Genomic DNA, 26,685 nt, shown 5'->3' with positions numbered 1-26,685 from the left:
AAAATTCTGTCATTAATTACTCACCCTCGTGCCGTTCCAAACCTGTAAGACCTTCGTTCATCTTGAGAACACAAATTAAGATATTTTTGATGAAATCCGAGAGTTTTCTGACCCTGCATAGACAGCAATGTAACTCTAATGTTCCCAAGTCCAGAAATGTAGTAAGGACATCGGTAAAATAGTCCAGGTGACCTCGGTGGTTCAACCATAATTTTATGAAGCTTCGAGATGCGTTGTGGTACTCTCATGAATGGCGGCAGACAGTAGGCACGTTTCCATTACAGATTTGCGCAAAACTTTGGCGATATTTTCTGAATGTCGATAAAGTATTGCGAAATGACGGCGTTTCCATTAACCAATGTTATGCGGCTAAAACGGAATCTTTTGGCTCTCGCGATAAGTCATGGCAACGGATTTTGGTGGGATTTTGACGGATTTTGGCTATATTTATTCAAAGGAGGCTTATGCATGTATCTTTACAGAAGCAGCAAAGAGAGCCGCTTCAGAAACGTGCGTGGCGCATCTGGAATAAACCATAGACTGTATAAAAACATTAACACAAGCATTGAGTGGCCGTAATCAGCTTCAGTGACCGTATCAGAGCCACACTGCACCGCAGACGTGTGCAATGTAAATTGTCTAAGTATTAATAGTAGGGAAAGCCCCTTATACTGGAGCGTGGCCACTTATGAAGTGTTTCTTGGAGGTTATAGTACATTGAAGAATGATCTTATGACTTTTTACATACGCCATGTGACCTGTAAATGCGAAAAAGCCGTTTCCATTGCAGTTTTGCGAATTAATCCTTTTTCGCATTGCCTGAAAAACCACCTCATGTGAGCGTAAAAACTTTTTTGCGATATATGGCCGTTTTTGCGAAATTGGCGCGTTTCCATTAGGCGTGTTTTCAATTTGCAATTTCAATTTGCGCAATTTGAAGGGTAATGGAAACGCACCTAGTGACGCAGAGAAGAATAATTGTTGAATAAAGTCATTCTTTTTGTTTTCTTTGCACACAAAAAGTATTCTCGTAACCTTGAACATATCAGTTGCATTGCTGTCTATGCAAGGTCAGAAAGCTCTCGGATATCATCAAAAATATCTTAATTTGTGTTCCGAAGATAAACAAAGGTCTTAGGGGTTTGGAAAAACATGAGGGTGAGTAATTAATGACAGAATTTTCATTTTTGGGTGAACTATCCCTTTAAGTCATATTTGTGTCTCAAACGGACTTATTTAAACAGTTTACTTGCTGTTTTGTGGTAGATGGATGTTTTGGATCCTGTTAGAGCATCTCTCACGTCTTTTATGTGTCTCTGAACTCCACAGGCCGAGCCAGCCTGCATGGCAAGTCATCTCTACGCATTGAGAGGGTTCGCTCGGAAGACCAGGGCTGGTACGAGTGCAAGGTCCTGATGCTGGAACAACAGTACCACACCTTTCACAATGGCAGCTGGGTGCACCTCACAGTCAACGGTGAGTCTCTGACCTAAGATCAGTTTTAGTCTTAAGTCACTTATAGGGGTCAGTTTTGTTTTTTAGCCTGAGGAAGATGAGCCTGGATCAGACTGAGAAAGTCGGGTTCATGCCAGAACATCCTGGAAGTGTCAGAAGTGTTGTGATAAAAAAAAGTTCTAGCTGCAAGTCTGTCTTTTGGCAGTAAGTCGGCTATTTGGTTTTACATTCTGAGGCATAGCCCTAATGATGCTTTTCTCAGTAGTAGTTTGGGGTCAGTAAGTCTCTTATGCTCAAAATGTTGCATTTATTTGATCAAAAATACAGTAAAAATTGTATTATTGTGAAAAATTATTGCAATTTAAAATAACTGTTTTCTATTTGAATGAAATATGAAATGTAATTTATTTCTGTGGTGGCAAAGCTACATTTTCAGCATCATTACTCCAGTCCTCAGTGTCACATGATCCTTCAAAAATCATTCAAAATATACTGATTTGGTGCTTAAGAAGCATTTCTTATTATTATCGATATTGAAAACAGTTGTGCTGCTTAATATTTTTGTGGAAACCATTGTAGTTTTTTAAAAATATATATATTCTTGGATTAATAGAAAGTTGATCAAACAACATTTGTCTTTAATGTCACTTTTGATCAATTTAATGCATGACTAAAAATGAGTGCTTTTACTACACATTTAAATATTACAATAATTTTTAAATATTACAATTTAGCCCCATTGCACTACAGGTGTCCCGAGTTCGAATCCCGGCTCGTGGACCTTTCCTGATCCCTTTCCTATCCCACTTCACTTCCTGTCAGATACAGGCCAAAGGCCAAAAATAAATCTTAAAAGAAACAAATATTACAATTATTTCTTAAAAATAAATACATACATACATTCATGCATGCATCCATCCATCCATACATACATAAAAAATGCCATTTCCTTTTTCCGAGCTATTTTTCAATTACTTTTATCTGGTACGAAGGTTATTTTAAATAGTTTTTTTTTATGTGTAATGTTTTGCTTGAAAAGTGATGGTAATTTGTTGCAAGTGTCCAAATGGGAAAAGTCCAGTGTGTGTTTTACATTGTGCAGCTTATTGTAAGTGTGACAGCGATCAAACAGAGAAAACCCGTCCATGCACTGTTCTGATTGGCTGTCGCTGCTGCATCATGCCTGGTACGACACAGTGTCAGTCTTCCTGTGAACGCATCATGTCACTGTGCCTTCTAGATTCCGTTGCCTAGGTAGCAGACACCCAAATCCCCAAACCGGTTACAGCACATTAACTCCAGCTCATTTCTGTGTGAAATATGCTCAGCCTCTTATAATAGACAACAGCTGTGAATCAGATAACCCTTCCAAATATGCAGCTCTGTGAATCTTTTTATTTGATCCTCAAGTTTTTGGAGGATGAAAGGGTTTCCGTCCTCCCTCATGCCCACTGCAATGTCGCTCAGTGACGTTGTGTATGTGTGTATCCATTTGTGTTGTTGCTAGTCTCAAATCCAGCAGTTCAGCACACAAGTTGGAGTGTTGACAGGCCAGTTTATCAGCCGGGTGTGGATGTGTGTGTGACTGTGTGCCTTGCGGCCCTGTGTGACTAACACACTAATATCAGCAGTGTTTCTTCTATGAGACCACAACCAGTCTGTCTAGCACTGAGAAAAGCAGCATGGTATTCAGAGTGCACAATACCAGTCTATTTTACACAGTTTAATCAGAGACTAAACTGTACTTTAGGGTGTACTGTAATATGTTTGCGTCTCATTTGTGTGACGGACAGGTCTTCGCCCCTCATTAGCAATTGCTGCTCTCTCAAAGGTGTTTCTGCAGGCTTTTGTGAAAAGAAAAACCTTTACAAGCATAAAGCTTTTTGCATATCTCTATGAATATATGCATGGGGCCGGCTGATGAAGTTCTTTCTGAAGGGTATTGTGTGGAGTGCTGGCATGTTGGGGGCCGTTTAAGGGGCGGTTAGCGCGGCGAGTGAGTGGCTCTCAGGAAAGAAATTAGCTCTATGTTAGCTGCTGTCGCTGTGTGCCTCAGAGCTGTTGTTTTACAGTTCTTGTGATATTTTCGCACACACTCTCACACTTGTGTCGCTTGAGGTGTGAGGCACATGTCAAAAGTGCTAAGCAGGGGGAGAGGAAGTGATGTAATGGATCATCAGTGCAGCAGGGTTGAGCGCTTATTCATACAGGTGATTGTTGAAGCAACACACTGGAGTGCACATCTTTTGATCTGTGTGTTTTAAGCAGTAACTCAAACAAAAATGAAAATTAATTTACTCACTCATGTTGTCAAACCTGTCACTTTATCATCTTTCTGCTGTGAAACACAGCATGATAAAGAAATAGGTGGCACTATATTTCAAAGGGCGCTGTGTACTGTATTAATATGAAGGAATTTTCCATATTGATTTATTTTCTTAGTGTTTTTTTTAAACAGGAGTTTTACCTGTATTTTGAATTTTGCACTCTATTATGATATATTTTTTTGAATTAACGGAAATGTCTGTAAAATGTATGGATAATGTGCTGGTTTTTTAAATACATTATTATTATTATTATTATTATTCATCAATCATTATTTTTTTTTATATTTAAAATTGCTATTTATTTTTTAACATTTTTCAAATTATTTATAAATACATATTTATACTACAATAATATATACTATATACATTATTAATTTACTGTATGTAATATTTTAGTATGAATAATAATAGTAAAATTAACAATAATAATAATGATGATGTTATGTGTCACACCCATGAACTGTTTGTGTGTGTTATGCTCCCCGTGACCTAGTTTTCCCTTGTTAATTGTTTGAGTTCCAAGTGTGTCTCGTCATCCCCTCATCAAGTCTTGTGTATTTAAAGTGAGTCCTGTCCACAGTTCCTTCGTCTGGTATTGAATGGCGTATTTCCCCGCTACGTGTGTGTTCCTGGTTACTTTGATGTCAATTAAAGTCTGTTCGTTGGAAGTTTACTCCTCGTCTCCTCATTCCTCGCTCCGTGCTCCTCACAGTAGCGCATCGTGACAGAATACCAGACCAAAACAGTAACCTCCGTGTCTTCCCTCTGTTTTTGTTTTTCGCGTTTTACTCAGTGTTTTGTTTCCGTTGTGTCCATGGATCCCCTCCTTCGCCCTGAATACCTCCTCCTCCTGCTGGAGCAGGGGGAAAAATCACTTGAGGGCCACACCAGACTGTTCCTGGTCCTCGCCAACCTCTCCAGCTACCCGGATGACGCTCTCTGTGCATTCAATGACGCCAGTTTAAACTCCGTGTACAGAGCGTCGTTGTCCGAGGAAGGCTCTCGAGCGAATTTCGCCGCATTTGTGGAGTGGACCCTGGCGAGACACGGATCCCCATTCACCGTCTGTCCCGAGGAGGATCTCGCCATTGCCACCCCGGATCCAGTGCCCAGCCCACCATCTCCCCACTGCTCCCATGCTAGAGCCCACCGCTGACGGAGAGCCCGAGCTCGCCGCGGCCGACGAGCCGTTGCCAAGTGACGTCAGTCAAGGTTCAAGAGCCGGCAACAGAGCCCGCCACGAGGGAGAATGCCGTGGACAGAGAGAGCACGGAGTGGAGCTGAGGGTGAGCTGATTATACAGCTGGGACTGCTGGACTTCGAGGGGGATCTTATAGACAGGGAAACAGAGCTGGAAGCTGACTTGCCCCCTCTCCTCTCTCCTTCGTCCCCGCTGGTCCCGTCCAGCCCTAAGTGGCCTCCTGTTTCCCAGTCCAGCCCAGAGAGGGTTCCAGTCCCCAAGTTTAGCCCAGAGAGGGCTCCAGTCCCCGAGTTTAGCCCAGAGAGGGTTCCAGTCCCCGAGTTTGGCCCAGAGAAAGTTCCTGTTCCCATGTCTAGCCCAGAGAAAGTTCCTGTTCCCATGTCTAGCCCAGAGAAGGCTCCTGTTCCCACGTCCAGCCCTGAGAGGGCTCCTTGTTCCAAGTTAAGCCTGGAGGCTCACAAATGCCCGCCTACCCACCCGCTCCTGCCTCCTCCTCCACTGTTGTCTGGCAGTTCCTCTGCTCGCCCTCAGCCCACCATCAGCACGGTGCGAGCTCCGCGGGACTGCCATCCTCCAGCGTCGCCGTGGCTGGAGTATCTCTTGACTCCGCCTCCAGCCTCTAAGCCCCGGACTCCGCCTATGCTCATTGACCCGTCGGCTCCACCATGGCTCCTAGCTCCCTCCTCTCCGCCGTGGCCCGGCAGTCCACTAGCTCCGCCGGGCTCCCTCGTCCCTCCGGCTCCGTCAGGCTCCTTCATCCCTTCGGCTCCTCCTCAGTCCTCTGTCGCTCCGGATCCACCACGGCCTTTCGGATCCACGCCTCCGCGTCAGTCGCCGGCGCCATCTGCTCTGCCTTGGCCCTCCAGATCCTCCCCATCGCCCTGGCTCATCGGCTCTCCATCGCCGCATCAGGCTCCTCCGCCGCCATTGGTCGGCCCCCTGGAGTTGTCGACTCTTCCTCCTCCATGGCTCCTCCCTCCGTCGGCTCCACTGTGGGTCATCTTCATGGCTGCGGCCTGGGTCCTGCCCGGCTCCTCCTGTTCCAGCTCCAAGTTCTTCCCTGGCTCCTTCCTCCTGCAGTACCACCCTGGACTCTCTTCATCGTCTTCCTCCCGGGTGTCCATCCTCCTCCCGAGCCTCCGTCCCTTCCTATGTTGTTCCTGCGGCGCGAGGACACGCCTTCCGGGAGGGGGGCGATATGTCACGCCCATGGACTGTTTGTGTGTGTTTTGCTCCCTGTGACCTAGTTTTCCCTTGTTAATTGTTTATTGAGTTCCAGGTGTGTCTCGTCATCCCCTCGTCAAGTCTTGTGTATTTAAAGTGAGTCCTGTCCATAGTTCCTTCGTCTGGTATTGAATGTCGTCTTTCCCAGCTACGTGTGTGTTCCTGGTTCCTTTGATGTCAATTAAAGTCTGTTTGTTGGAAGCTTACTCCTCGTCTCCTCGTTCCTTACTCCGTGCTCCTCACAGTAGCGCATCGTGACATTAAGTTATTTTGTGATGTTGTTGATTATACATTTATGAATGGATAATGTTCTGGCAGAAAATAACAGTATATTTTCTGTGTTGTTATTATTATTGCTATTGTTGTTGTTGTTGTTGTAAAGATGATCAAAAAAATTAAAAAAATCTACTTAACCTTGTTTACCAATCATCTTTTAAGAATTTTTTTTTTGTAAAAAATTGCTATTGCATTTTAAACTTTTAAAAATTATTTATAAAGAAATATTTATACTACAGTAATATATACGTAATATGCATTATAAATATATTGTACATAACATTTTAGTATTAATAATAATAATAATAATAATAATAACGTTAAGTTGTTTTGTGATGTTATTGCTTATAGATTTATTTAAATCATTGTTTTGGGCTGTGTTTTCTCAGTTAAGCATTAATGCTGTCTCTTATTCGTATACCCTTTCTTCCTTTCTCTCTTTAATTAATTAATGTATGCATATTTATTTAAATGAACAAATAAATAAATTAATAAATGCATTGTTTCTGCTTATTGGTAATTGGGTGTTGATAGATTCGTAATGGCATGAGGGAATTATGACAATGTTTTTATGGTAAGTTATTTTTTTAAATATATCTTTTGGTATTGTTAACATCTCTGTTGCTGCACTATTTACAGTAACTAAGATCTCTAATAGGTGGTCTGACTCTTTAAATAAAGAGTCAGCTCTCCTCTGCAGTGCTGAATGTGTGGAGAGAATAAACTCCAGCACAGAGCAGCACTAGAGATCCTCTGCTTTCTCTGTGATCTTACAGCAGATTTACACTCCACTGCTGGTTAGCACTAATCCTTTGGATTTCAGATTAAACTTCTTGCAAAGTTGGAGAGGGGAAACACAAAACTCTCATTGAAATCCAAACAGAAAATCCTAAATGTTCACTATTTCCCTTTTTGGAAGTTATTTAAAGTCCAAATTAGTCTTTGATTTCTAATGTTAGCCAGTGTCGTCATCAAAGCCTAATCAGTGTGAGGCTAAAAATAAATGTTACATTTTCGCAGGTAATGTGAATGGTTCTTCCCTATCCAAAAGGCATTCTAAGGTTTCTAGGGTGTTGATTTTTACATTCTTCATCAAGTACACATAAACAACTCTTTTATAAACCCTATTCTGTGATCAGTGACTGCTTGTCACCCCTGATTTGACATCACACACATGCTCTTATGCTCAATACAAGCCCCATCTCTTTCAGTTTGAATGACAGCTGCTGTTCATCCTGTTTTCTGGGGTGTGATGTATACAGGATGGACACACTGTTTATCTGTTTATTTCAATAATTACCTTGTAGTGACTGTTAATGAAGTTAACTAGACTCTAAGAAGCTAGGAGGTCATGTCCTGGCCAGAAGGTGAGAGGTTGGGTTGTCGTAGCATCTCGTCTGTTTAATACTCAGATCCCTATGGCAGGGTCAGAGAGAAGAGCAGAGCGGTTAAATCTATTCCAAACTGACTGTGCGCTAACGCTAATCCCGTGGGATTTAATACCCGCATGAGGAGAGAACGTCTGTTGCTTAGTCTAAGGGCAGTCCAAAAATCGTATTGCATTTCCGCTCATATGCCTTGACTTTGCATGATTGCTGGTAGCAGATCACTTGCTGTGAAATACAATCAAGCCATAAGGTTCACAGATTCACTTAAATATCTAAAGTTTGAACATTTTAAGGAATACATTTCTTTTCAATTCTTCACAATGTTTTGAAGAATTATTTATTTATTTATTTGTTTGTTTGTTTATTTATGTTAAATGTACATTTCAATGTAGACATATTGTCTTTACAAAAAAGCTGCTGCATTTGTAATATATAAACGAATTTTTGAATTTTAGTTCATTTTAAATGGTTGTGATATGACTATTTATTTTAAATGTAAATGTTCAAATATTGTCTTAATATCAGGCTGCATTCATTGAAATATATAAACTAATTTGGAACATTAAAGTCCATTTTTGAATTTTAGTTCATTGTAAATGGTTTTGAGTTGTGACAATTTATTTATATTTATTTATTTTAAATTTAAATGTACAAATATTGTCTTGATATTGATGATATATGAACAAATTTAGAACATTTTTGGTTTCTAGTTCCTTTTCAGTGGTTCTGAGATGTGACCAAATGTCTGTGATTATTTATTCATTTATTTGTTAGTTTATTTTAAATGTACAAATATTGTACATTATATAAACTGCATGAATAATAATTATAAACACGACTGAAAACTGCTGTCTAAAACATTTTAGATTAAATACGGCATGTCAGCCTTCCAAAAGTTTAGCTAATGGTCCATCTTAATAGTTTACATTTATATTAATAATAACCCTATTTTGAAGTGTTTCAAGTGACTTACTGCTTTATTATTAATGCATCTGTAGCCTGAAATGCAAAGCAAAAGGATATAAGCATGCTGATGTTACTCTGACTCTTATGTTCAGCCTGAAAGATGAAGTCATTGTCATTTTAATCAGGTGCTAATTGCCTGCTAGACATCTTTGTGCTTAATTAAGAGCGGGCATTGTTGGTTTAGAGACTTGTGACATAAAAGGCTCATTCCTCTTCGAGCAGGTGAATTCATCCACAGCGTAGAACTTAGAGTTCAAAAAAGCGCTGTTATATCAATCGGCTTAGATGAACTGCAATTTTGATAATGCCATTACAAATCTTCTTTTCCACAAAGCTTGTTAAGCGAATGAAGTTGCAGCCCCTTCGGATAGAGCACAAACCCTGATAAAGCCACAGAGACAAAGGTTTGAGGAGGTTTTCTATTGGGCTTCATTGATCTTCAGGGTGAAGCGTACTGTTGCTTATGCTGCCATTCTAATTGGCTCATTATCAGGTCTGTGGTGAGTCAGACTGACCCTATAGCAGAATCACCACAGGGTTGAGTTAGGGAGCTGTCCGTGGTGCTGATGTTTGTGGGCCAGGGAGCTGTCCATGGTACTGATGGCCTTGCAATCTCATGTAGGTGCTAAATGCTCAGCACCACGAGGCCATATGCTTCAGAAACACTGCAGATGGCATCATGGCATGAGATAAAGACTTTTAAACGATAGCGCGGCAGTAGGCACAAATTTCTAGAACTGGCAGAATTTATATTTGCAGCTCTGATTGTGACAGTCTGTTGACCTGCAGCATGTTTGTTGGTTTGTGAATGGGAAGTGTGGGTTTAGCTACAGGCAGCCAACAAGCCTGGTTGTTCAATTTTAGTTGAGGGATGGCCCTTGGTGTGTTGTCATTGGGTGTAAATGAAGCTGACAGCAGGCCAGCCCCTCGGGTGCCATAGTGCACTACTCTTACTAATAATGACTTACTGCCCTTTTTTCAGTCTGTTCACTCGTTTAATTGACAAATGTGTGCGTGATTGTGAGAGAATGTTTGATTCTCTGACTTTATTTTTATTGATTCTCTGACTTTTAAGCTATTGATAATTTCACTAATTAAAAACAGGAGACACCAACAACTGCTGCAGGATTTACATGGAATGGCAGCTTTATTTCAAGACCCAGATTTTATATTAGACATCAAGTTGTTTATTAGATTATTTTGATGTTTCACGCTCGTAGCAATGTTGTTGTTGTTGTTAACTAAAAATTGTTTGTTAATTGAAATAAATCTGAAACTAAATTAAACTAAATATTAAATTAAACACTTGAATTAAAAAAATGAAAATAAATTTGATCTTGGCACCTAACTGAAATAAAATAAGTACTAATTTACTAAAATGAAAAATTAAATTAAATAAATAAAAGCTAAATAAATCTATTTAAAAAGTCTAATAACTAATAACAAAATTACTAAAACTTAAAATTAAAAGGAAAACTGAAATATACAAATAAAAGATCATTTAAAAAAATACTATAATATTATAGAAATAATTCTAAAATAACAGTCTCATATATATTACATACTAATATAACAGTCTCAAATAACAGTTAATGAAACCATCCAATATTTATTCATTTAATAAAACAATAATGATAATTATAAAAATAATAATAATAATAAAACTATAGATAGTATATACTAATATATTGGGGTATTCATATATTCAAATTATGTACTATAAAACTAAAATCATTCACACATTTAGGCATCATAACATTGTAATGTATAAAAATATAGATTCATTTTGAGATTGGCTAAAGATTACATTTAATGGTATTATTAAATTATTCATATTTTTAAAGATTACCTTTTTAAATGAGCAGTAGATGATGGCAGAGGTCATCTAAATTTTAAAAAAGTGGAAATGAGCATGAACATCCAATACAGATTAATTAATAATATCAGCCGATAATCAGTATGTAACAAACCATTGTGCATCCCCATTGAAAACCTCTGCTATTTATCATGTTGAATTAACTTGAAATGCAATTACATAATTAGCCATACACTGTACATCATGAACGATATTCACAAGATAACAGAGGAGGACAAAAGCCAAGGACTACATGTGTAGGCAGATCAAAGTGTATGATTACTGTATATATGTCTGTAATATGAAAAAGGAGAATTAAAGCTTGAAATCTGCATAAGTCATTCTCTCATGCATGTGTGAAGTAGATACAGGAGCCGGGGGCCAGTAGTTTCTAGAGCTTTTAAATCAGCTTCCAGATCAGATCTCAATCAGTGTGAGATAAAGAGGATTTTTACATTATGATTAGTGTTTCAGAATAGTGGTCTGGGGTCTGGTTCTGGCTTTTATGTTTGTGCTTAATTAGCTTTGGGTATCACTCCATCTCCCTTTAAACTCCTCACCAGCTCCATTTTGCTGATTTCTTTCATGTTGTAGCAGGTTTCACAGTTGCACCCTCATCACATAAACACACAATATGAACTGAGAGAAATTTGCCCCTGAGGTTTTATATTACAAATCTCAGGCTTCTTTGTTAGTGTACTGCGATGCAAGCAAGATTATATATATATTTTTATAAATGGCCCTGTACCATATTATCCACTTGATCAATTTTACTCTACTTAAAACCTGAATAAATAAAGATAAACCTGAATGAAGTTCATAGTGGTTTATGCAACCTGTTCTTATTAGCCACTTTTGACAGTGTGTGCGAAGCTACTTTGAAACACACACTCACACACTAATAGAAAACACACTCATTTACTGTACATAACAGAGTAGAACAGTGATGGTGAGCAGTATTTAACAAAATGTTTTGTTTCAAAAAAAGATCCAGGGACTTAATGGTCTCATTTTTGCTGACAATTTACCAACCCTCAGGCCATTCAAGATGTAGATGAGTTTTTCTTTATCAGAACAGATTTGGAGAAATTTAGCTCACTAATGAATCCTCTGCAGTGAATGGGTGCCGTCAGAATGAGAGATCAAACAGCTGATAAAAACATCTCAACAATTCAAAGTAATCCACACGACTGCAGTCCATCAGTTAACGTCTTGTGAAGTGAAAAGCTGTGTGTTTGTAAGAAATGTTTTAACTTTAAACTGTCACTTCTGGTCAAAATATGGGTCCATAATAATGCTTCCTATCCACCTTTTTCTTGTCGTAAAAATAGGCGCGGCCATTTGGAAAATATATGGGTATGGCTTCCGGTTTCATCTGCGTCCACTCCGTCCAGCTATTTTTAGCTGAGCAAAACAGTTCGTTTTGCTGCTGCTGCTTGATATTGAAAGTTGGTGTGTCTTATCATATTATTTTAATGTATTATCTGAAATTATGAACACACTGGTTTGTAGTGCAAACAGTTTTACCGTTTACTGCACGTTGTTATTCTCCTCGTTATTTACCTATAGCGGCTAATGAACCGGAAGTCTCACCCATAGGCTTACTTCCGCGTTGAAGAAAAAGGTGGATAGTGAAAAGTAAATTTTCTGTGTTCTCTCACATCAATGTCCACCGACATATTTGATTAGAACAGTTTTGGATCGTATACACTTGTAATCAACAATTCAAAGTAATCCACACGACTGCAGTCCATCAGTTAACGTCTTGTGAAGTGAAAAGCTGTGTGTTTGTAAGAAATGTTTTAACTTTAAACTGTCACTTCTGGTCAAAATATGGGTCCATAATAATGCTTCCTATCCACCTTTTTCTTGTCGTAAAAATAGGCGCGGCCATTTGGAAAATATATGGGTATGGCTTCCGGTTTCATCTGCGTCCACTCCGTCCAGCTATTTTTAGCTGAGCAAAACAGTTCGTTTTGCTGCTTGATATTGAAAGTTGGTGTGTCTTATCATATTATTTTAATGTATTATCTGAAATTATGAACACACTGGTTTGTAGTGCAAACAGTTTTACCGTTTACTGCACGTTGTTATTCTCCTCGTTATTTACCTATAGCGGCTAATGAACCGGAAGTCTCACCCATAGGCTTACTTCCGCGTTGAAGAAAAAGGTGGATAGTGAAAAGTAAATTTTCTGTGTTCTCTCACATCAATGTCCACCGACATATTTGATTAGAACAGTTTTGGATCGTATACACTTGTAAATTATGCTTGATCTGTGCATATTTCTCTCCTGATTCACACAAGATGACTTTTCACACTGGAGAAAGCAATATTATGCATAGAGGACTCTTATTTTATCTAGAAACCACAGTTTGAAGTTAGAAATATCTTAAGAATGGATTTGTTTATCACAAACATGCAGATCTTTGCTTCATAAGATGTTAATTGATGGACTGGAGTCGTTCTGGATTACTTGTGGATTATTGTGATGTTTTTATCAGCTGTTTGAACTCTCATTCTGATGGCACCCATTCACTGCAGATGATCCATTGGTGAATGATGTAATGACAAATTTGTCAAAATTCAGGTGAAGAAACTATCTCATCTACATCTTGGATGGTCTGAGGATAAGTAAATATTCAGTAAATTTTCATTTCTGTGTGAACTATTCCTTTATCCTATTCCTTTATTTTAACTGTGAATCATTTATTGCAGTGAACAAACTGAATCACTTAAATGAATCAGACTTACCACAGCTATGTATATGCAGATGTGAGAATAAAACACGTCCACTTCCTGTAACAGTGAGGTGAGCTAACTCTTGACATTTGACATGGAAGGAAGTAACAGAGACAGAGAAACAGGAAGTGAGGGTCAGTTCTCCTCCTGGGCTAATTGAATCAGTGCTTGTTTCAGCAGGGACAGCAGGGTTGATTTGCAAAAAGAGCAGTGATGCTCTGTACTTTGTTTGTATTCGTTTTGGGTTCTGTTGAAATGCCCCTCGTCCACCAGGCTTTCAGTTTCCCCTTCCAGCCTCCGGTGAAGCTCCTCTCTTCTCAGTATGCATCGCTCACATTTAATCTGTGTTTGACCAAGAGTGTCTGAGAGATAAGAAAATAGGTTTGCTCACCGATGGGCCCTCCATATGTGACTGGACTTAAAATTTGGTTACATTCACATAACCTCCCAAATATAAAAAAAGACAGTTTCCTTTTGTGGAAAAGTGCTTTGCTGCAGCTATAATTGGTTCTTTGAATTGCCTCTTATCTTCCATCGAACAAAGACATTACATTTGTTTGAGCCATTACAATTTGATGCTTTTGTTCAAGTGTGTTTCTTTTGTTAAATATAAGAAATGAATCATAAAGAGGGATCTGTTATGTGAATAACACCTCAGCTGCTTAAACGCTTTTTGAAGGAGTATATGAGCAGCATGATCTAACAGTACGGGTCTGTCAGGGTCTGTGTGTTTCCGCATAGACGTAATATGTAATAATAATGACGTGAAGTGCTGTATTGAATGTCTCTATTGATTCACTTGAGCAGCACTTGAGTGACCTTGATAGCAGCAACATCCACTGAATTAAAATCAGCTTCCTGTCAAGGTCACATGACTATAGCGTGCATTTTAAACACAGATCGATTCATGGTTGAGTGTTACACTGGGCAGTTTGCTACTAATGTTACCCAGATAAATGTATTTATTTTGCTAGATGGATAGCTAGATAAATACACTGAACAAAATTATAAACGCAACACTTTGTTTTTGCCCCCATTTTTCATGAGCTGAACTCAAAGATCTAAGACTTTTTCTATGTACACAAAATGCCTATTTCTCTCAAATATTGTTCACAAATCTGTCTAAATCTGTGTTAGTGAGCACTTCTCCTTTGCCGAGATAATCCATCCACCTCACAGGTGTGGCATATCAAGATGCTGATTAGACAGCATGATTATTGCACAGGTGTGCCTTAGGCTGGCCACAATAAAAGGCCACTCTAAAATGTGCAGTTTCACATACACATACATTCAAAATGCCATCAATAAAATGTACCTGTGTTCGTTGTCCATAACATATGCCTGCCCATACCATAACCCCACCGCTACCATGGGCCACTCGATCCACAGCATCTTGATATGCCACACCTGTGAGGTGGATGGATTATCTCAGCAAAGGAGTAGTGCTCACAAACACAGATTTAGACAGATTTGTGAACAATATTTGAGAGAAATAGGCCTTTTGTGTACATAGAAAAAGTCTTAGATCTTTGAGTTCAGCTCATGACAAATGGGGGCAAAAACTAAAGTGTTGCGTTTATAATTTTGTTCAGTGTAGATAGATAAATAGATGGATGGATGGATAGATAGATAGAGGTGGTGATAACCAAATATCTTCCTTCATTTACCAAAAGTTTACTATATAATTTAAATATTTAATATATTTAATTTTTATTTAATTTAAATAATGTTTCCGGAACACTCCCATCTGCCATTGGTTGGGCAAATAGATAGTCCCACCCCAAACACATGCCATTGGTTGAATCTTCAGATAGTGCCACATAGCAAGTGTTTGCACTATGCATATTAAGATAATTTAAAGATTAAAATACTCTTTAAATATAAATTAGACCTGTGAAATGTACCATTGTGAATTATTAAGCTGAAAAATAGGTTATAAATTAATTTAAAATAGCTGTTAGCTGCAATAATAAAAGGACATAATTTAAAATAGTAGTAAATAGTACAGAATAAATGATAAATAATAGTAAATATTATACATTTTATTTGTGGAACTCTGGATTTTTTTTTTTAATATCCTGAAATTCTGTTCAATGTATGAAATGTAGATTCATACTAAGTGCACATTCCAACTCATTTAGACCTTTCTGCATTCAAAACTCTCACTTTGCTTTGGGTTCGCCCTGCAGTTGAGATATGTGACAGTTAACAGCTTCATGCCGGTGTGTACAGCTGGTGCGGTTCACGTATATTTGCATGTGTGTAAACAGGTCTTGTGATCTGGTGGGGTGTAATCCAGCGAGCAGCATTCACACAGATGCTCGACTCAGTACAGGATCCTGAGAGGAAGATGAGCAGGATGAAGATGTTCCTGAGGGACTAGCTCCATGCAGCCCTCTCTCCATGCTTCTCCTGCCAATTAGCTCTCACTGGTGCAATGCGTGTGTTGTTAGTGTGTGTGTGCACTAAAACATCTGCCTGTGTGGTCGGTGTAACCACAGAGCCTTATTATAGCTGAATTCTTCTCACAATCTGTGTCTGTGATAAGAGCTTGTGATTTTATCACCGGCTGCTGGCTGACACACATGCTCATTGCAAAAGAGATTATGTCATCTTGCCTCGAAGCCCTGGAAATATCGGAGGGATTATTATGCAGCGTCGAAGACAAAATGTGTGTGTTTTTTCGTAAAGGTATGTGTGTATGCGCAGAGGGTGAGCAGGTGATCGTTTGGCAGCTCTATTCCAGGACTCTCACTGTTTGCCTGTGTGTTAGCTGAAATAATTATGAAAACACAGATCTCACGCTGTAATAGGGTTCAGTTAGAGGCTCTTGTGTGCTTAACTCACAGGAGAAATAGCTTTTGTTATGGCCGCACAGATAAACACAACCTGTTTAAGGGCTCTGTTATGTCCGCTCAATGTTTCTCAAGCCTAGCAGGACTATGAATTACTACATACTGGTTGTGATAAAGCTATAGCTGGGCAATACATCCCCCCCCCAAAAAAACACGGAAAATGTACTGATGATTTTCTTCCAGGGCATTATCCTTTAATTTCAAGGACATTTCCATTCATTTGAAAACACAATGCAATGCAGTACAAAATTCAAAATACAGGTCAAATCAAAGAAAAACTACTTCAAAATAATACATTTTTAGAATATATATATATACTGTATATATATATACACAGTATCTCACAGAAGAAATGACACTTTGCTACAATGTAAAGTAGTGAGTGTACAGCTTGTATAACAGTAGGAGTACAAAGACAAGTGTGTCTTGCCTTCAGTCAAGCACGGTGGTGCGCGTGTCATGGTCTGGGGCTGCATGAGTGCTGCCGGCACTGGGGAGCAGTGGGACAACAGTTCATTGAGGGAACCATGAATGCCAACATGTACTGTGACATACTGAAGCAGAGCATGATCCCCTCCCTTCGGAGACTGGGCCGCAGGGCAGTATTCCAACATGATAACGACCCCAAACACACCTCCAAGACGACCACTGCCTTGCTAAAGAAGCTGAGGGTAAAGGTGATGGATTGGCCAAGCATGGGCATCCTCAAACAGAAGGTGGAGGAGCGCAAGGTCTCTAACATCCACCAGCTCGGTGATGTCATCATGGAGGAGTGGAAGAGGACTCCAGCGGCAACCTGTGAAGCTCTGGTGAACTCCATGCCCAAGAGGGTTAAGGCAGTGCTGGAAAATAATGGTGGGCACACAAAATATTGACACTTTGGGCCCAATTTGGACATTTTCACTTAGGGGTGTACTCACTTTTGTGGCCAGCGGTTTAGACATTAATGGCTGTGTGTTGAGTTATTTTGAGGGGACAGCAAATTGACACTGTTATACAAGCTGTACACTCACTACTTTACATTGTAGCAAAGTATAATTTCTTCAGTTGTCACATGAAAAGATATAATAAAATATTTACAAAAATGTGAGGGGTGTACTCACTTCTGTGAGATACTGTATTCAATTAATCAGAAATAACATTGTTTACATTTACATTGTTACAAAAATTTCTTTCAAATAAATTGTTCTATTGAACTTTTTATTCATCAAAAAATCCTGTAAAAATTTTGTCAGTTTCTACAAAAATATTAAATAGCACAACTATTTTCAACATTGATAATAATAATAAAAAATCAAGCATTTTAGAATGATTTCTGAAGGATCATGTGACACTGAAGTCTGTAATCACTGCTGAAAATTCAGCTTTGCCATCACAGGAAAAATATTCACAAAAAAATATTTAGAATTGCATGATTAATAAGAAATAAGTGATGTAAGTTTCACAATATTACTATTTTACTGTATATTTGATCAAATAAATGTAGCCTTGATGACCCCAAACGTCTGAATGATAGTATCATGTTTTAAATTATGCAAATTCATTGTTGAATCTTATTTTGAAATGAACTGAATACCAATTCTTGATGACAAAATTAAACCAAACAAACAAAAAAAAAACTTTCTCCACTTCTGAAATGAAACATACGTTTTTCATGAACCCATCAATTCCTCATTCATAAAAACAAGTCCTCCTAAAGAAATATAATACAAATATTCATACTACAATAAAAAATGCATGCATTAAGTATATTTAATATTTTAATAAAATTAATATTTATGCAAAGTTGTTATGTGATGTAAATGTAAAAGTGTTTCATTGCTGTGCGTTTTATTAATTTATTTGCAATTATGTGGTTTTATTTATTTATTTAGAGTAATCATAGCTGTTCTCTGTTCATCCACCATTAGCAGTTGTGGCAAAGAATTAATTTCAAACCTTTCATACATTACAGCAAAACTGTGAAGAACTGTTGAATTGTACTTGTCCTGTCATTCAGTACTGTGCTGTCCAGCCCACGAACGTGATGGCATGGCCACCCCTTCCCCATCCTGATTTATAGATAATGAAAGGGAGATTTTAGCTCCTAAATCAACTGACCGTGAAGCAGAAGCAGAATTATTAACAATCAGAGAGATGCCAGCCCGAGAGCTCATATACTGTATACTAAGAGCTCATAAATGAGCGCATATATATGCAGGAGGCAGATCCATGACCAGGAGTCCCTCTTATTCATAGGTACGAGCTAACAGCTCCGATGGCCTTCTGAACTCCTATGGCTCCCATTAGCGATGAGGCTTGAGTTATACTTCAACAGGGTCTGTAAAAGACATGTATATCATAGGACATAATACCTGCCGTGTTATCTCCAGGCTGATTTATTTAAGGGAATAATGGAGAACATATAGGGAATTTTCACATCGTTTCTCTGTGTCACAGCTCCCCCAACTTTCACGGACACACCGCCGCAGTATGTGGAGGCCAAAGAGGGGGGCAGCATCACTCTGAGCTGCACAGCCTTCGGGAATCCCAAACCTTCAGTCAGCTGGCTCAGGGAGGGAGACCCCGTACAGGACAGCAGCAAGTATAAGGTGAGCAAACACATCTCTACTTTAGGAATATTAACTGTTTGTCCCCCAGATGTCTAGTTAAAAAAAAAAAAACGTTTCTTGTACCAAAAACAGCTGTTATTTGTTTTTCGCCATTTCTCTCAATCTTTGTTATGGCCTTCATCGGGGCAGTACATGTTGATTAATACTAAATATGTCATATGCTGTGTTGCCCTATTCCCTTAGAATAAATTATTTTGGGCTTGTTTTTTCAGTGATTTAAAACAAATGCTTATAAGTAAAATGTAAGGATATTTCCTTAAAAAAAAAAAAAAAAGAGGGGAAAAAAGAGAATTATTTCCAGAATGCAGTCGTGAGACATTTAAATTAAATGACATTTATTAATTAATGCAAGACATTTTATCTGTGGCTTTTTTCATCATATATGTTATGCAAATGTATGCTGCAATAAGATTAATGAAATTAAGCAATTTTATTTCAATACATATTCATTAGACTATTTGTGGCGTGGAAAGCCACTTAATTTGAGCCAGTTTTTGTTTTGTTTTTTACTCATTTTTCTAGTGAGATCTGGCAACACTGCTCTCTCTGTTTAAATTAATGTGCTCTCGGTTCGGAATGGCCATCTTTTGCAGCTTAGTTTTTTCAAAGTTTGGGGCCGTGAGATTTTTTAAATGTTTTTTTAGATAAGTCTCTTATACTCACTAAGGCTGCATTTATTGAATAAAAAAATACTGTAAAAACAGTCATATTATGAAATATTAGTGCAATTTTACATAACAGTTTTATATTTAAATGCATTTTACATGTAATTTATTACTGTGAATTTTCAGTAGCCTTCAGTGTCATATGATCATTCAGAAATCATTCTAATTTGCTGATTTGGTGCTCAAGAATTTTTTTTTCTTATTGTTGAAAAGAGTTTAATATTTTTGTGTAAACTATGATACATTTTTTGATAAATAGAAAGTTAAAAAACAGCATTTATTTGAAATAGAAATGTTTTGTAACTGTATAAACCTAAATTCACACTTTTTCGATTCCTTAAAAAAAAACCTTACTGACCGCAATCTTTTGAACGGTAGCGTATATTTTTGGTTTTGTCCCATTTAACAAATGCAGAAAAAACATATTCAATAAATGAAGATAAGCAGATGTTATAGTTTGTTTGTCTGACATCAGACCATGACCTTAGACTCATTTGACGAATTGTGATTACAGGGACCATCATTAGTGCATTTACTAATGCTATATTTTCCATCAAGCCATCATGAGATATTGCAGCCAATTTAGATCTTAAGGTCATGATTTCAAGCATTAGTAATGTGCCAGAGCCAAGGTTGGCCTCAAAAAAGCACACTGTCAGTCACTTACCTGATTGACTGAACAGGACAATGAAATTATACATGACAGATGGAGACTGTGTTCAGAATCCAGAGCTCTGACAGATGAAAAAATTATACATCTTTGTACTATTGACTCCGGGAGAAGAAAACATTGTGCTATTATCATCTCAGCTGGGACAGTTCTGTCTGTGTGTGCGATTGTGTCTATTGAAGATACAAACCAGCGCTTCAGTGGTCCAGCAACCCATTAGTGTCAATGTAGTCATTGGGTCACGTCTAACTGTTTAAGATCTCTCTCTCAGTGATTCCATATCAATATACTGTATACTATATATTAGAGATATATAGGTGTTAGAAGAGATGTTCATATGGCCGTGTGCTATGGGTTTGTGTAGAGGAGTAAATAGATAGTGTAAAAGCTTGTAGAAAGTAATTTTTAATTAAATGAGAAACACTTGAAATGGTTTTAAATTAGCTTTTTGGTATTTGCATTAAAGCATATTTGTTTTTGCTGTGGTATGTGAAATTGTAAAACTTTAGTATGTGACAGACACAGTGTTGTAGATCCTGAAGAGTTCCTGTGGTGTTTGATTGATATCCTTCTCTGCACAAATACAGGATTGGAGTTGTCACAGTGAGGGTTCAGGATATTTGATGACAGTGGAAATGGCAGGTCAAAGGCACTTTGTCATCTCTTTTCCTCTATCGTTACTTCTTCCTCCCTTCCTCTGTCCCATCTACCATTTTCACGGCCCCAAATCCAGCCCTCCATGAGGTTATCAGTGGCCCACCAGCACAATTCAGTTGCTACTTCTGTGTTTAAACTACAAACAAGTGACATGCAGAGAAAGTGCCACATGCAGCGCTCACTTGCAGTTTTAAAGATTTTTGTTTAGGTTTGATTTAATAATTTTTATTAATTTAAATAACCAGATTTAAAGTAGTTCCCTTCCAGAGTGAAAATTTCCTTAAAAAAATGTACTCACCCCCATGTCATTCATGTTCATGTCTTTCTTTCTTCAGTTGAAAAGAAATTAAGGTTTTTGAGGAAAACATTCCAGGATTTTCCTCCATATAGTGGACTTCAGTGGTGGCCAAGCCAAGGAATAAGGGAAACAATTGGCCATTTTTTAAGAAAAATACAAATTTATATACTTTTTAACCACAAATGCTCATCTTGCTTCATCTAGCTCGGCTTAATCACGCACGTGTGACGTATAGGCAGAAGTACCGACCCAGTGTTTACAAAGCAACGATGTCGGATGATTTTGAAGTTGGAGGGGAAAATGAGATGGAGTTTTTCGCCCTACCCTTCCTTTCTGAACCGATGTACACAGACAAAGAACTAATCACATGTGACCTTTCCAACGTGATTACATCGTAATGCATGAAGTTCGCATGCGCGTTGCAGAGCTAGTGCAGGATAAGCATTGTGGTTAAAAAGTACTTATATAAATTTGTATTTTTTTAGAAAATGACGAATCATTTCACTAGATAAGACCCTCAGCTGGGATCGTGTAGAGCCCTTTGAAGCTGCATTGAAACTGCAATTTGCAAATCTCTGACATTGACGAGGAAAAATATTTTCTAGTTTATCAGTTCAATTAATAGCTGAATTCTATACTATCATTTAAAAGTTTGGGGTCTTTAACATTTTTATATATATATTCATTCTGCAAGGATGCATTCATTTGCTAAATGTGACAAAAAGGTTGTATTTCAAATAAATTCTGTTCTTTTGAACTTTTCAGCTTTTTGAACTATTCATCAAAAATTCTGAAAAAAGTATCACAATTACCACAAAAATGCTCCACAACTCTTTGCAACATTAATAATAATTAGAAATGTTTCTTGAGCAGCAAATCAGCATATTAGAATGATTTCTGAAGGACACTTAAGATTGGAGTAATGATGCTGAAAATTCAGCTTTACCACAGGAATTCATTACATTTTTAAATATCTTAAAATAGAAAACATTTCATAAAATGACTGTTTTACAGTATTCAAATATGCAACTTTGGTGAGTACAAGAGATTTTTAAAAACATTACAAAATCTTACCAACCTCAAACTTTCAAACTTTAGTGTACAGTGACATTTTGAGATATTGGGGGCACTAGCGGGTTTGAGGGACTGCCTCTAAATTTGCCACCAGGGCCATTTAGACTGTCCCTAATAAGCTTGTCACAGTTCAGATGGTTTTCCATGCTTTTGTCTAAAAGTGTCTTTAAGCAAAGCAGTTTGAGTTTCCCTGCTGTATGTTTTAAACTACCTCTGTCAGATTGAAGAAATCAAGCAGCGGTGATCACACGGCCTGCAGGAAGAGCTAATTAATCCCCCTCAACCCTGTCATATTCCCTAGTCATTTAGCACTAGCCCTCTGTCCATCTTCGTTCTCGTAACTGTGCTCGTTTTAACTTTGTGTCGTTGAGGCGTCCCTTGGGCCCGTTATGTTCACAGTGCTGTGTAATTAGGAACCAAATAAACCATCTTAGTATTTCAATACTAGTGGAATTTCTCGACTTGAGTGGCATATTTTATATTTCATCAATTGAGCCGGCCGTGATATGAAACAGACTTTTAGATTCCCTTGTCAAAAACAGTGACTAAAAAAACACAAGCTCTTTTCTCACAAGCTATCCATTGATAGTCAAACGCTTCCATAAACCATCTGCTCGCTGAAGACTAAGCGAAGAGATTCTTACAGGAACGGATGGCTCAGTTCTCTGCCTGAAAAGAGTTTGATTTATAAGAGCCCATCGAGAGATCTCCATCTCCTCACACACAGCAGAGAAATGACAGCTTGTCAGCGACAAGCTTTGCTTAGTGATCGAACACTTTTGAAGTAAGGTGAGATAACATCAGGAGAGGAACAATGGTATTCGTTGCTTGTTAATTTGAATGATGGCAAGCTCTTTGTTCAGTCAAAATAGAGCGTTGTTTTAACTGATTATATCTCTAATGTTGTTTACAGAGGGAAGAAGACAAGTTCTGGTTACAATTGGTTAGCGTTTTTGCTGGATGTGTTTGAAGCATAATTCTTTGGTAGGTTAATACAAACTTACCTCTTTTAATTGTCTTTAAAGGAGAGGAATGCCATCCTAAATCGGTGTTTAACACCTATTTTTGTCATATGTACTTCCATAAAGTTCAACAGAGCTGACCCAGTTTTTCAGTGCACTTGGTTCCAGAAGTATTTTCCCATTCATTTTTCCTATAGAGATTTTCAAAAAAGTCTTTGTGAAAGAGTAATAAGCCATAAAACAGACAAACTAGTGAGTAGGCGAATAGAAGAATGTCCAAGATTTTGACTTTGATAGAAAATTGGACAAAAAGACAAATGTACAAGAATGCAACAGTGATGCTCAAGTACCATTTTTTGACAACAAACCAGAATAATGTTCCTTTGAAGTCATGAAGTACAGTTTACAACCTGCTTTACTTCCATAATGTGACATATTTGAGATTTAGCCATTTTTATTTACAAGTGACGCCTTAAAAAGAGATTCATATAAACAATATCAGGGTTATTTATGAATGGAAGGTGGGGTGGAGTCTTTGAATAATGCTAAATAATAGGTATCAATCATAGAAATAGTTTTTTATTTACTCTGAGTGGTGTGCTATGATTTATTAGACACGTGTGTTGTTGTTGGGTCTGCTATAGCCTGGCCGTGCATCTCCGTCTGTGTAATTAGCATAATTATGGAGTCTGGGATCCACAGCGGAGTCTCAGGCTGCTGCCGTTTGTTGAGTAAATTAGCCGCTTATCATCATGCTGCATTGTAGACTGAACTCAAGGCATGTATGTTAAGTTTGTAAAAGCGGTGGGGTGTGTATGTTCATGTCAAAGGGTCAAGGTTTGGCTGGTTAGCATTGTCCTGTTAACTTCTGCTGGATAAATGATGTAACTACAAAAAAAGCATCTTTCTCCATTGACGAGCATTCAAATGTAGCTGTACTGATAAAATACATTAATTGTAAGTTGCTTTTACCAATGTTATTTTATCATTATTTATGTACTGTTGTAGTATATATTATTTTTTTGCATTAACTTTATATATATATATATATATATATATATATATATATATTATTAAATCAAAATGAAGTCTTTATGCTTAAAAGCTTAAAAAATATCTGTAAAATGGGCCAAAAAAATTATTTAAAAATAATAATAAACTGAATGAACTTGAAAAGTACAAATTAAATACGGCAGTTAATAAAATAAACAAGTTTTATCTTTCAATTACGTTTATTTTTATGGCCCCATAGGCAGATATTTATTCTTGTTTAGAGCAATATTTAATATGTCACGTAAGTTTAAATATTTCTATTGGAAAACAAGACAAAAATACTAAACAAGAAAATATTTTGCACTGCCACGACTGCAGTAAAGCATGGGTTTTGCTCTGAAAGAGACCTTAATAAATACACATTAATACATACATTTGACCTAAATCTATGTGATATATACTGTATATATATATATATTTCCCATTTTCATTTTAATGTTATTCTTTTTTTTCTATATACTGTAGCTTAAATGTATTTTTATTTTAGTACTTCAATTTATACATATCTATTTCAGTTAGTTGCTAATTTTTGTTAAAGTTTTTGCATGTACTGTAATATTTCATTTAACTTATTTTATTTTAATTTATTAATTTATAATTTATTTTTCATAGTTTTAGTATTAGTTAACAGGCTCTTACCAGTGCACATGTTTTGGGATTTTTTAAAATCAAAAACTAAAGTCTAACATCCAAGAAATATTTGCCTCAAGGTGTGTGTAAGTCTTCTAAGGAGAAAGTCACACATACTTGATATCACATGAACTGTGATGATGATGCTTGCTAGTAGGTCTTGCTATTACACCGTCTGATGGAACGCTGAATAATTCATCAGAGAGCCCCCTCAGCGAAGCCTTTACCATGAATCTATGTCATCTGTCTCCACTTTTGCACTTTTTTCTCAAAGTACTCTTCACCTGCTCGGCTGGCAGCAGTAAAGTGACCCTCATGTATCGTTAACCGTCCAGTTCTGACAGGCCGGGGAGAAAAGATGCTCTGTCGAATCCCTTACCTGTCAGGTCTGTTCCCATGAGATTATGACTGGCAGCGAATTGCATTCAAAAGTGAGTAAAGGGTTTTTTCCCTTTCCTTGCTGACTTATAGTGAATATACTATTTATTTTAAATACATTTGACTATTTTTTTATTTTTAAATACATGTTATTAAAGTTTTTTTTTTTCAGTAAAATTTTTTTTTTTAAAGTGGTTTACTAATTCCCTCAGGATAACAATTTGTCTATATAATAATAATAATAATAATAATAATAATAATAATATTTTTGATAATTATTTAATTTAATTTTTCAGTAACTGTTGTTAGTTTCATTCATTTCGTTTTTCATTTATGACATTTGACATTTATTTCAGTTTACAAAAATGTTTTGTAATGAGTTGTTTCATGAAAATAACACTGGACATTGCTCATGACAAAAACTAGAATATGAGAAATTATTCTGAAAATGAGAATGAACTAGGGGTGGAACGGTTCAACTTACAGTTCGGTTTGTATGACGGTTTTAGAGTCACGGTTCAGTATGTGCTATGTTTAGGCAAAAAATATATTGTCAAATAAAAATAAAGAAAATAAGAATAATCTGTCTAACTACAACCAACAGCACAAATATATACAATAGAGTAAAGATACAAATAAAATAAACAGTGATTTTCAGTTTTTTTTTTTAGGTAGGTCTAACATTAGTTTTTAGGTACAGAAATTAAATAAAGTAATGAAATGTAAAACAGCATTGCATATTTGGCTGTATAAATTAAATATTAATCTTTATTAAAGTTACAAAAGCTATTCAATCAAGAGCAGTGAGTGATTTCTTTGTTGTTGCTGTTTGATTAATATTAAGAAAGTGCTGTCACTTTAAGAGAATGCACTGATCCAGTGCACTGATACAGTACGTTCAGCCGGTTATGTCTGTTATAGGATACTTACCAAGACTGGCATTTTGACATAATTTTTGTGTGAATTTGTCCATTTAAACACAATACTTCAGAGAGAGCTTAATATTTGTGCGCGTTCTGAGGTGCGGGTTTGCGCGCTTCTGATGAGCGCACGCACAAATCTTCTCACAGCGCGCGCGAGCTCGTGTCCTCTGGCTCTTAAATGTTTAAACTGGCAAAGCTTAAATGAGTTTAATTTAAACACAGATATCAACGTGTGCTGTTCAGGTCTCACCTGTTCGCGCGTGCTATCAGCACCCGGGTGATGACGGAATAAATGACTGCTCACATTCCAGCATACGGCAGTCGCATTGAACAAGAGTGAATGGTTTGTCCACGGTTTTTTTTTCATCGCTGTTGTTGTAATCATGTATTGGGAAGCCAGAATGTGCATCCATCAACAGAAACATACATTAGCTTAACCTGTTTGTTTTACGTGTTATTTATAGCAAACCATAT

At 37.4% G+C, this 26,685-nt stretch overlaps 1 protein-coding gene across 1 annotated transcript in view; it reads left to right on the top strand.

The window, feature by feature from the left end:
* igsf9bb (immunoglobulin superfamily, member 9Bb) overlaps positions 1-26,685 on the top strand; it is a 108,305-nt gene that overhangs the window by 32,261 nt on the left and 49,359 nt on the right. Inside the window, exons 3-4 of the mRNA XM_016296048.1 lie at positions 1,330-1,476; positions 18,729-18,880. Coding sequence (XP_016151534.1) covers positions 1,330-1,476; positions 18,729-18,880 — 299 coding nt within the window. The remainder of the gene's footprint in view (positions 1-1,329; positions 1,477-18,728; positions 18,881-26,685) is intronic.

The sequence above is a fragment of the Sinocyclocheilus grahami genome, unplaced genomic scaffold (genome assembly GCF_001515645.1).
Source record: "Sinocyclocheilus grahami isolate Dianchi unplaced genomic scaffold, SAMN03320097.WGS_v1.1 scaffold344.1, whole genome shotgun sequence".
Classification (NCBI taxonomy): domain Eukaryota; kingdom Metazoa; phylum Chordata; class Actinopteri; order Cypriniformes; family Cyprinidae; genus Sinocyclocheilus; species Sinocyclocheilus grahami.
This window is presented reverse-complemented; position numbering and strand designations above follow the sequence as displayed.